General features: G+C 39.4%; 2 protein-coding genes across 4 annotated transcripts; one reads left to right on the forward strand and one right to left on the reverse strand.

The window, feature by feature from the left end:
- Positions 1 to 427: 427 nt before the first annotated feature.
- On the reverse strand, positions 428 to 3,220 carry trmt10a (tRNA methyltransferase 10A). Of its 2 annotated transcripts, none has more exons than XM_088294977.1 (7): positions 2,609 to 3,220; positions 2,327 to 2,432; positions 2,133 to 2,204; positions 1,899 to 1,973; positions 1,578 to 1,727; positions 1,368 to 1,473; positions 428 to 1,280 (listed from the first exon to the last, which is right to left on the reverse strand). In XM_088294977.1, the coding sequence occupies exons 1-7, from the start codon at positions 2,794 to 2,796 to the stop codon at positions 1,102 to 1,104; spliced, it is 876 nt and encodes a 291-aa protein (XP_088151103.1). In that variant the 5' UTR covers positions 2,797 to 3,220; the 3' UTR covers positions 428 to 1,101. The 2 variants fall into 2 exon arrangements, with proteins under 2 accessions (XP_088151103.1, XP_088151102.1); XM_088294976.1 differs by having other exon boundaries at positions 2,264 to 2,432; positions 2,609 to 3,217.
- serpine1 (serpin peptidase inhibitor, clade E (nexin, plasminogen activator inhibitor type 1), member 1) lies at positions 2,963 to 10,930 on the forward strand. Of its 2 annotated transcripts, none has more exons than XM_088294974.1 (8): positions 2,963 to 3,115; positions 7,740 to 7,987; positions 8,314 to 8,538; positions 8,831 to 9,025; positions 9,105 to 9,303; positions 10,012 to 10,112; positions 10,356 to 10,442; positions 10,605 to 10,930. In XM_088294974.1, exons 1-8 carry the CDS (start codon positions 2,991 to 2,993, stop codon positions 10,727 to 10,729), a joined length of 1,305 nt encoding a protein of 434 aa, XP_088151100.1. In that variant the 5' UTR covers positions 2,963 to 2,990; the 3' UTR covers positions 10,730 to 10,930. The 2 variants fall into 2 exon arrangements, with proteins under 2 accessions (XP_088151100.1, XP_088151101.1); XM_088294975.1 differs by lacking the exon at positions 2,963 to 3,115 and adding an exon at positions 6,333 to 6,481.
- Positions 10,931 to 11,485: the final 555 nt, after the last annotated feature.

Here is an 11,485-nt window from a genome sequence, read left to right on the forward strand (position 1 = left end):
GTGTGCACGGTTATCTAGGCGCCGCTCGAAAAGTCAAAGCACCTTGAGGTCTTGCCTCGGGAGCTCGTCGACTCTTTTTGTGTTCTTGTCCCAATGGAAAGTCGCAAAATTATGATTTTTTTTTTTTTTAAACATTAACTTAACCTTTGTCGAGTTAGATTATGAGAGAATTCAATCAGAATAGAGTTATATCAAGAATAAAATCATTAGTGCAAAAAATAAGAATCATATGTGGTTTTGGGAATATTTTCATTTTTTTATCGATAAATTTAACCAAAAAGCGAATATGGATTTTACCATGCCATGTAATTAAAAAAAAACAAAAACCTGTTGCTGACTCTAACCCTTAAATCATATTACTAAATTATATTTTATTTTATTATCATAAAATCCTGATGTGCTGAGGAAAAACAAGGGCAGATTTGAATCAGTGCAAAAAAATAATAATCTTAAAAAGTTTATTTGCATCTCTGATTGAATTTCAAGTGGTAATGAGAAAATAACACGCGTTTGAAGAGAATCAAAACCAAGAATAAAAATTGTAGTTTCACAAAAAAATATTATTTGTCATATAATGAGCCTTTTTTTGTTTATTTTACAAAAAAAGAAGAAAGTTGTACCATAACATTTTTTACAAAAAAAAAATCTGTCATTACAATTTCTTGAGAAATGAGAAAAGAAAAGGCAAATTCTTAAGACTTTAAGAATGAAGTTGTAACATCCTGAGCATTTTTTTAAAGGATGAAGGCGCATTATGAGCAAAAAAAAAAATCAAATTAAGTCATGAGAAAATGACATTAATCTTCATAAATACAAAACTTACTAACTTAGGGAACGTGTCCCCCTCAACATTCCAACTTCATTCCCATAAAATGACAACTTCATTCAATGCGTCTCTAATATGACTGCGTAGCATTTCAATAAACTCAAACATTCATAATGTCATCCCATTGGATTTGAAATCAATTTGGCACAATCAGAAAGCAAAATTCAGCAATACAGAAATTAAAAAGTCAAGTTGTATTGATAATCGAACGAAGGAAAAAGCCCATTAGGAGGCTATAGCGCTCAATAAATAATCCGGGAACTCGAGTTTGGGGCTCACTTATCGCTTGGCCGGGGCTCGTGAAATTCAGAGTGCTTCTCTGGTTTGTCTTCTTTGCTGTCGTCATCTCCCGGGCCCGCATCCACGGCCTTGGCTCCTTTCCTCTGAGGGAGAACGGAGAAGAAGGCGTCTTTCCAGCTCCCTTTCTCTACGTACGCCAGGATGATCTCGAACACTGACAGGGAATAAACACCGCACCCTCAACAAAAGGCTGAAGTCCAGCATGGCAATGATGCCAAACAACGTAATCCTGCCTCAGTACCGTGGTTCACCGCTAAAACTTTGCGACTGTTCATCTGGACGAAGCTGCTGAGTGGAAGCTGAGCGTGACAGATTCCAAGATCCTGGGCCCGCTCCAACGTGATCCCCTGAAGAGTCGGTAAGAGAAAGAAATGAAGGTGGGCGGGAAGGCGCGCTTTGTGGAACACCGCGGCTCTTTTCAGAGGCAGCTTTCTGTGTTTGTGGCCAAGACCTTGTGATGGTTGTGGTCCACCAGTCCGCCGATCACATACGCCTTTTTGGGGTCCAGTTCCGTCAACACGTTGGGTGAGTCCGACGTCAGGTAGACCACATCCTCCTTGGCCATTACTTTGCTGTAGTGCTCCAATTTAATGTTGATATCCTGCACAAACATGTAAAATTTTCCATTTTTGTAGAATTATAATTTTATTCATGGAAGATATTTTCCTTGTAATGTTATTTATTTTTCTCATAAAACATCTATTTTTTCTTGTAAACATACTTTTTTTTTCTTTAACATTATTTTTTCATCATATTGAAACTGTGTGCTTACCTTCCAGTTGATCCATCCTTTGTCTTTTTCATCCATACTCTGTTTGAGTTGTCCTCCAAGGCTTGTCAGATAAAACTGAACAAAAGGGACACAAGTTTAAAATGTCTTTTCCTGTACTTTCTTGAATAAAACACTGTTCCCACTGAGGCATTCATGCAGTGGAAAACTGACTTTTTTGTTCACTGCCCATCATCTCCTCCTGAATAAAACGTGCCAAGTGAGCAAGCGACCCACCTGGACTGGACGCAAAGCTCGTCTGTTTTCTGCATAGCACCTTTGGATCTGCTTGTGGAGTTTGTGCACATCCTGAGCAAAAGGGAAGGACTGAGAATTGGGAAGCACATTTCGGAATTGATCTCTTTCACCTTGGTTAACATGAGGTCGTCAAAACTGCAGTCCACCACCAGCCTGATTGAGGTGGGCATCACCTCTTGCCGAGGGCGCTTCCTGGCCCTGCAGTCTTTGCCTTCGTCCTCCTGATGATTGCTTTGCCTCTGCAGCCGCCGCTGCTGCTTTCTGTCCTTGCGCTTCTGCCTGTATCACGACACATTTCAAGTTAATCGGGCAGTCACAAGATCTCTATGGGAGAAAAGTCAAAAATCATTATTTCTTGTAAAAGCCTGCATGTTTCACTTGCGCTGATTGGTTTAATCGAGGTACAATGTTGGATTGATTGACTGATTTATTTATTGTGAGTGATATCATCTTACTTTCTCAGCTCCCTCTCCTCCTCCCATTTCTGCTGCTTTAGAAGCTTCTTCCTTTGCCTTTTGGACAAATCTTGCTTCTCGGTGTCCTCTCCGTCTACTTTGCCATCACCCACCGCATCATTGTTGTGAATATTATGATTATTTAGGAATTTGTTGTCATCGGGCTTAACGCTGTCGTCGTCATCCATTTGTTAATTTACCACGTCCTACCGCAAAAGGCGCAAAGTAATCAACTCACGGGTGTTACTGGTATTTATCTTGACAACCCAAAGAAAGAAAGGGACGTGTTCGAATACAAACAGGAGTCTGACATACGATTGTAATCAAAGTAAGATGTAAATAAAGCGTAAACAAGCACGTCAACGTCGAGCTGAGTTTACACATGGCAGCGCGAAAATGTGACGTCATTTCAGGGCGCCTCGTGTTGCGTTCAAAACCCCCGTTTACCACATCGTCGACGATTTTCAATCATTTGAAACGTGATTTAGACGCCATTTCCAACACAAGGTGGGCCAAACATCTTTAACTTACACTTACAGTTTTAAAATCAGAAATCACATAGACAGAAAAAAGTTTTAGACGTGAAATTCAATTCAAGTTTAGCATCGTAAATGGGCATGTCAATAGTCCAGGTTATGGTTTGGACTGGATAAGTAAATCAGGTTTAGCGTTTTAAACATGGGTGAAGTTTTCAAATTGGGGACACGTGGCACGTTTTAGGGTCCCAAGTTCGAGTTCAGCATCATTCCCTTGTCCCTTCACCCTTTATTTTATGTTATTCTTTTTTTATTCCTTCCACCCGTCCTTGTTTCCACCTTCCAAGGAATCTCTCCTTTCTTCCTTCCTCGTTCCTTCATTCCTTTACATTAGACATCCTCCTTTGGTACAATTATTCCCCCCCCCCTTCCACCACTCCTTCCCTTCCTTTTCAGCCTTTCACACTTCCCTCCATTCATACCTTGCATTCTTACTTCCTTGTTACCTTCCAGCCTTTCATACCATCCTAAATCTTTCCTTCCTTCCTGACTTCTTTCCTTCCTTACTTCCTTCAATCCTTTCTTTCATACCGCCCTACCTTACTTCCATTCACCCTTGAATACCTTCCATCTCTTTCCTTCCTCCTCTTTATCCTTCATTTTCTACTATACTTAAAATACTTTCATTATGGATGTGTGGAATTATTATTATTATTTTAAATAGTTTTCTTACCCCAGTCATGTGTTTTATTTCACTGGGATAAAGACATTCATTGTAGTATTTTATTTTTTTTTCAATATTTCCACGTCAGTGTTTTTAGAAAGTCACTAAAGTGAACATACGGCAGCAGTCATCGAGCGGTAAGAAGGAATGGAAAGGATGAAGTGTTGCTGAGTCAGCAAGGCGGCGGCCAACTTTGAACACAACGCACTCACGCTCCTCTTATACAATCCTCCTGTCACGGCTTGTATGTACTGGACGGTTGCCATGGCGATAGACGCCATCATCAGAAACAGAAAACTAAGCGAGTACTAATAAGTGTTCATCATCTTACATTTTTTTTTTCATGAAATATTGCTTTTGGTGTTTCGGACGTTTTAGTGGGCATATCAAAATCCTCAAATGTGCTCTTGGATGCTTTTGCCATGTGTAACCTTTTATGGGTCTTTTTTCCAGAACCGGAAAAAAGAAATCACCGGGTTATGAGGCTAATAGCAAGCAGATGTGTTGATGCATCTTTTTATATTTAGACACTATTGTCCAAGTCTGTCTCAAACTTTCCCTTTCCATTTATGGTGTGGGTGCCTCAAAGTCTTCCAGTTAGATAAGAAATGAGCCCATTGGGACTTTTTGAGGGTGGCCAAATATCTGACCCCCTACACAGAATGGAAAAATCATGTTATTTCCCGTTTATACCAGATGCTCGGTGACTACCGTGATAAGGAATGCTGGTATTCCCTTGAAAATGTGTTCTTTTTATGTGTCACCCTTCAGAGATAGCTTACATGAATGACTGTATTAAAGATAAATTAAAATATTTTTTTTCTTGGAAGTGCTCCGCATGGGTTTATAAATAGTTGTCCCTTGTCATGCGCAAAATAGCATATGACGAGAATTATATCGGAAATGTACCTCGGGGGAAATACAGTAATAATACGTGTGGAAAAATGTGAAAAAAATGCATGCCAACTCAAGGGTTAGTACGTCATTACGGAAAGCTGGCCATGGACGTTCTAGTCAAAACCGGCCAGCAAAGTGTACGAATACCTGACGACTTGTGTATTTGTTGTACCTTGAGATACAAGTTTTATTTGTTCTCTTGCCAAGCTTCCAATGTAGAGCATTAAACCGTTTGCACATCATCATTTAATGCTGCAATTCAGCAATTCAATTAATTGTGCTGCTCCTACTGTCGTACCCACCTTGGCCACCAGGAGGCAGTATAATGGTCTACTGTCATGCATACACAAATGAAGAAAAACAGTACTTCTACTACTACCACTTCAAAAATATTAATTACTTTTAGGGCTGCAACTAACAATTATTTTAACAATGGATTAATCCGTCAATTATTTTGTTTAGTTATCGATAAAATGGATTTAAGAAAATGTTTTCATTTCCATCCCTATATTCAAATTTTTTTTTTTCAAATTGTTAGTGCAGAAAATGCACTTTTTCATGATTCAATGAGAAGTCATAAAATAGATAAAAATGTCGATAATTTTCTCCAAAATAAAAGCAGATGCTTGTCAGTTTCTTATTTTGAATCAACACAATGATAATCAATCTGCTTTCATCAAGGACTAAAAAAAAACTGAGACAATTTACTTTTATGGGGCTGAAATTTGGCGGATTTGGACAATTTTTGGTCTAAATGATTCATTGATTATCAAAAATAATTATCGATTGATGGCTGAATGGATGATTTGATAATCAATTAGTGGTCAATTAATCAAAAATAAGTCGATTTTCAGAGAGGATAACGACAATATGCTTTAGAGCATGATTAGGTATTGCTGCACAATTTGTGTTCAAATAGCCAACGCTTATCGACTTGGAAAGCTGCGACGATCGATGCTAACTATTAACAATGGGATTTTCGTTGACAATTTTTAGCATTACGCTAGCATGCCGTTCTTAAGGCAAGTTTGTTTTAAGTCGGTCAGCTAGATATGTCATCTCATGATATCATATACGCCACAGCGCTGTAGTATTGCAAGATCATGAGTCAGCATTTATTCTTCCGCCTTCGTTGTCTTTTCAGTGCTGATGCAGTCTTTGGGAGCTCCATGTGTCAATCGTCATTTATTTTATTTTATTTTTTTAGATTTCATAGGACCAAAATAAGGAATTTGGCTGTTAGCAAAATAGAATTATCTGGAATGAATGACGTTAATGTTTGCCTGTCACCACAGATCCGGTCTTAGTAAGCATAAAACAATTTTTGGAGATACTTTAGTTCATTGTTGTGGTATTGACCACAGCCAAGGGTGCGCTTTCCCCCTCTGGTGACAGTGACTTTCCCCCGCATACCATCGGGATGTGTGTGTGTGTGTGTGTTGTTATTGGCAAGGAGAAAACACTAACGTGACTTTTTCCACTCACCAAACAGAGGAACGCGTGAAGGGGGGAGGGAGGGGGACTTGTATGTGTCAGTGTATGAAAAGGAAGCCTTTCCAGACACTGCCAAATGACATCATCATCACAAATAACCTCTGTGTGCACAAGCCAGGGAGGGGGCGGGTGAGGCTTCAGACCTGACGTGACATACGGCGCGTGTGTGTGTGCGTGTGTGTGTGCGTGCAAACCCTATAAAAGCAAAGGAACTCCCCGCATCATTTACACTCAAGCAGTAGTTGCAGTAAACCAGACAGTCTAGTAGACGCCAGCGACCAGGTAAGAACTTATTCCTAATTGTTTGCCAGCTATATTTAATAAAGGGTGTCTTTTATTTTGAGAAAATTCAATTAAAGCTTTAATTTTTCTTTTTGAGGACACCAGGATGAAGTTGAAAAGTTGTTCTTTTACCCCCAAAAAAAACGCCGCGGTTATGAGGAAAGATTTATGTTACAAGAAATTGCGATATTTGAACAGGAAACAGAGCATTTTTCTGCGGAAATGTTGGCATGTCATGAGAAAAACTTGATAATGTTAATACAGAACGTCATATTGTAATGATTGTTATTGTATAATGAAAAAAAGAAGTTGTCTTTGTTGTAAGAAAAAAATCATAATGTCAAAAAATGGCCATATTATTGCAAAAAAAAAAAAAAAATCCAAACTGTTCAAGGGAAAGTCATTATGTTACAAAAAAAGTTACATTGGTGAAATTCTCGGGGGAAAAATCATCATATTCTAAAAATATTTAGCAGTTATGAGCAATGGTCACATTTTTACAAGATGAAAAAAAATTATAATGTTTCTTAAAGCTATGAGAAAAGGTCAGAAAGTTATTTAAAAAAAAAAAAGCATGTGGAATGAAAAGACAGACGTTTTATTACAAGAAATAAATATATCATGGGGGCTGCCAGGATGGCCGAGTGGTCTAAGGCGCCGCGTTCAGGACCCAGTCTCCCCAGGAGGCCTGGGTTCGAATCTCGAATTTCCCCATTGTGGGACTAATAAAGGGCAAATTATTATTATTATTATTATTATTAAAAGAATCGTAAAGTTACAAGACAAATCATGTCGTTACAAGAGGAAACATATTAGTCTGAGAAAAAAAACATAAATTATTACAAAAGGAAAATTGTCATTTTATTTGAATAAATATAGCCACATTTTGGTCAAATGTCAACTTTTGCAGTTTGGGCTGCAATGTTTGCGCAATGCTAGCAGTGAGTCGTTATGCAAACAAAACGTGAGTGAAAGGTCACCGGCCAAAAAGCAACAACAAGTATGAACGGCAACACGTCTCGCCGGGGAAACTTTACTGGATTGCCGTCATCATTTGAGCTGAATAATAGAATCATGTTGCGGGAAATTGTTTGGAGAATACAGGGGATATATATATATATTTTTTTAAATATAGTTGTTATTTTACAAGAAAAAAATAAGAGGGAAAAAAGGCACAATTTTATATCAAATTTTTAAAAAATTCGATTTTCTAAGAATACAGTCCAGATGTTCATCACAACCACGTTTTCCTCTCCAGGATGTTTCGCAAGTACGTGAGCGTTGTGCTGTTGGTGGCCGTGAGCGGAAACGCCGTATTGGGCTCTCTGCGGGACAAACAGAGCGACTTGGGCTTGAAGGTTTTCGGCCACTTGGCCGGAGCCTCGCCGCATCGGAACGTGCTTTTCTCCCCGTACGGCGTTTCCTCCGTCCTGGCGATGGCGCAGCTCGGCGCGGCAGGGAACACTCACAAGGCCATGACTGCCGCCATGGGATTTTCCTTGCGAGGTGAGAACATTCATCCATTTATATATTTTTTTCATTTGTAAAAAAAAAAAAAAAAAATCTGAGACGCATTTCTGCATTTTCTCTTTTTGAGACATATTGCGTTTGTCAGTCCAGTCGTTGCAACAGCTCTCCAAGTTGTGCCTACTCCTGTTTGACGGCAGACTAACGAACAAATCTAATATAATTGATGTTTTAGTTTCATGAAGGGAAATTCACTGGATGATTCCATAAACAAAAATCATAACGTTTCGTGAACCCAGCGGTCATTTTCCACAGATAGCGTCAAAGTTCTCGCATGTGAAATAATGCCAATGTCTCTGCGGCAGAGCGAGGAATGTCTCGACAGCAGCGCCTCCTGCAGCGCGACCTCCACTCGGAGGAAGGCTTGGACATGGCCAGCGGAGTCATGGTGGAGAGGAAGATGAGCCTGGAAAAGGGATACCGCCAAGCCCTGTCCAAGGCCTTCCGGAGCCACCCGCACCAAGTGGACTTCACCAGGCCCGACCAGGCGGTGGATGTCATCAACGCCTGGGTCTCGGACCACACTGCAGGTACTGAAAAGTCACAATTTTAGTGCTCTGAGTTGTGATTTACGAGCAAAAGTAAGAATGACGTCACTTTTGAACTCATTCACTGCCAGCTTAGGTAAAATGAATGTCCCTTTTTTTTTTGCTTCTATACCCGTCAATGGCAGTGAATGAGTTAATAATGCTGTGCGAATTTCATCCTTTTGTTTTGTAACTTGTTCTTATTCGTCAATGTTTTTTTTCCCACTCTTTTCAGTGTATCTCTAATAGTCGCCGATATCTAACCTGTTTTCACCGTTGCCGCTCATTTTTCCAGGCGCAATTCCCGCATTCTTGCCCCGGGGCTCTCTGAGCGACGAGACCCGTCTGGTGCTTCTCAACGCCCTCCACTTCCAGGGACTCTGGAAGGTTCCGTTCGAGCCCAGGCTGACGCACGAGAGGATGTTCCACTGCGCCAACGGCAGCGCCGTACCCATTCACATGATGACACTCACCAACCGCTTCAACTACGGTTAGCGTCAAAATAGCGGAAAAATCGACTCGAGTACTTGTAGTTCTTGAGTTACAATCTTCTTCTCCTGCGTCCGCAGGAGAGTTTGTGACCGCCAGCGGTGTGGACTATGACGTGGTGGAGGTGCCATATGAGGGCGACTCGCTGAGCATGCTGCTGGTATCGCCCTTCGAGGCCGACATGCCGCTGAGCGTGCTCAGTGACGACCTGAGCAGTCAGCGCATCCGGCAGTGGCGAGCTGAGCTGAGGAGCGTTCGCAGACAGTTAACCATGCCCAGGTAAGGAATCTCGCCAGAGAAAATATTTCCGACTGAAGAAAGTAGTGAGATGATGTGAAATAGTCATAATGTTACCAGAGTAAAAGGAAAAAAAGTCATAATATGAAAAAAAAAAAAAAGGAAGGTCCTAAATTAATAGAATAAAGTCGTAACTTAATGTGTAAGAATTCAGAAAATTGTGAATAAAGTTGTACTTTTACCAAAAACAAGTCAAATTATGGAGAAAACGAAGGCCCAACAGGACAAGAAGAAAGTTATAGATTTGCGTGAAAAAAGATTGTAATTTTACCGGAGTAAAATCCAAATTGCATGTGGGAAAAGTTCTGAGAGTCGTGAGAATTAAGTTGGAATTTTAGGTAGAGATAAATCACAAGACGATTCAATTTCATACACAAGGTAATTCAAAAATACAACATTTAAAGGTATTTAATGAAAGAATTTAACACGTAAAATCAGACAACAAAACACACGCAAAACAGGACAGTTTAAGACATTTCAACGGAAAGTAACGAAATAAAAAGATGCTAAAGGAACATACAGCACAAGAACAAGATTTTGGAAATAATGACTGAAATGCTTTAAAAGACCTGATTATGTCCTAATTTTATGCCCCAAAAAAAAAAAAAAAAAAGTAAACGTGCTCTCTCCTTTTCAGCCTTTTGACCTAGAATAGCATGACGTAGCGTATTTTTTTTTTGCTTTTTGCAGGTTTACTCTGAACTCGGAGGTGAACTTGAAGGCTGCACTCGTCAGCATGGGCCTGGGAAACATGTTCAATCTGGCCACAGCTGATTTCAGCCGCATTACAAGTGAGTCAAACAACAAAACTGGACGAAACAGACTTTCACATACTATTTGAGATATTATTCAAGTTGTAATTGCTCACGGTTTTGATTGTTTTTGTCTCACATTGGAAATTAGATTGCACATTCACTGCCATTGACGACGATAGATGTCAAAAATGCATTATTTTAGCCGGGCTGCCATTTATTTGAGTTGAACCCCCTATTTGTGGAACCACAGTGTATTTAATGGTTGATTCTTCCCTTTAGCCGACGAGAGGCTTTGCTTGTCCAAGGTCCTGCAGACAGTCAAGCTTGAGGTCAACGAGCAAGGAACAAAGGGAGCGGCGGCAACAGGTAATGCATTTCCTCAAGTGCAAATGGGAGAACATACTGACAAAAAGTTGAGTTAACTCGACATAATGCGAATAAGTGAGAACATGATGAAAATTAAGTTGTAATTTCTATGAAAAAAAGTGGTAACATTTTGTCGAGTAAAGCATTTGTGTGTCTTTTCAGCCGCTGTGCTCTTTTCCCGAATGGCCGTGGAGGAGCTCACTTTGGATCGGCCTTTTCTCTTTTTGATCCAGCACCAATTAACGGGGGCCATTTTGTTCATGGGCCAATTCAATCATCCTGCTTAAGAAGCGAATCCGACTACTTCCACTGCGCCCGACTACTGCTGGAAACCATGAAGACAGCTTTTCAAAACCAGGACTTTACTGACATGAATGACACTGATGCACTTCCTATTTCTACTCCTTTTCATTCATTGTCTTGTTGTCATGCTACATTTGTATTTATGTTGTATTTATTAAAAGATATATATATTCTGTTTAAAGTTATTTTTTTATTTTTTTGTGTGTGTGTGTGAATGTTGAAAAGTTACAGCCGCAAGGCACATTTTTCACCCAAAAATTTGGAATGTACGAGATTAAAGTAGCTCTTTATATGATATGAGAAAAAAGAATTCAATGTTTTTTTTTCATTGAAAATAGTGGAACAATTATGAGAATTCACTCATTATGACTTGCGAGAAAAGTTGCAGCATTACAATAATAAAATCTTTGTTTTGCATTCAAAACAGCTTGTTAAAAGAATAAAATGCAAATTGTACTGTAAAAAGTGACAAAACGGCAAGCAAGAAGTCTTTATTTCACATGGAAAAGCAGCAGGAACTTTACATGCATATGTCATTACTTTAGGCAACAACAACAAAAAGACAAAATTGAAAAAAAAATGATGCTGTAAAAGTTTTAACATTGATCATGAGAAGTAATTTGTTATTTTACACTTTAGAAATATTGTGAAAAGTCATAATTTTACATTTATTTTTCTTTTATTAGAAAAGCTTTGGACAAATTGTACAAAAACTACGTAAATGTAATAACGGTGCGAAC

The sequence above is a fragment of the Idiotropiscis lumnitzeri genome, chromosome 4 (assembly GCF_059441095.1).
Source record: "Idiotropiscis lumnitzeri isolate Australia: NSW breed Sydney's pygmy pipehorse chromosome 4, RoL_Ilum_1.0, whole genome shotgun sequence".
NCBI lineage: Eukaryota > Metazoa > Chordata > Actinopteri > Syngnathiformes > Syngnathidae > Idiotropiscis > Idiotropiscis lumnitzeri.

Bases quoted from the DNA above. Each gene is read 5' to 3' on its own strand.
- serpine1 (XM_088294974.1), top strand. From the start codon at position 2,991: ATGGCAGCGCGAAAATGTGACGTCATTTCAGGGCGCCTCGTGTTGCGT. The intron at 9,304-10,011 runs GTAAGGAATCTC...TGCTTTTTGCAG, and splicing joins AGACAGTTAACCATGCCCAG to GTTTACTCTGAACTCGGAGG. The intron at 10,113-10,355 runs GTGAGTCAAACA...TCTTCCCTTTAG, and splicing joins TGATTTCAGCCGCATTACAA to CCGACGAGAGGCTTTGCTTG.
- trmt10a (XM_088294976.1), bottom strand. From the start codon at position 2,796: ATGGATGACGACGACAGCGTTAAGCCCGATGACAACAAATTCCTAAAT. The intron at 2,433-2,608 runs GTAAGATGATAT...GTCGTGATACAG, and splicing joins GAGGAGAGGGAGCTGAGAAA to GCAGAAGCGCAAGGACAGAA. The intron at 1,974-2,132 runs GTGGGTCGCTTG...CCTTTTGTTCAG, and splicing joins GAGCTTTGCGTCCAGTCCAG to TTTTATCTGACAAGCCTTGG.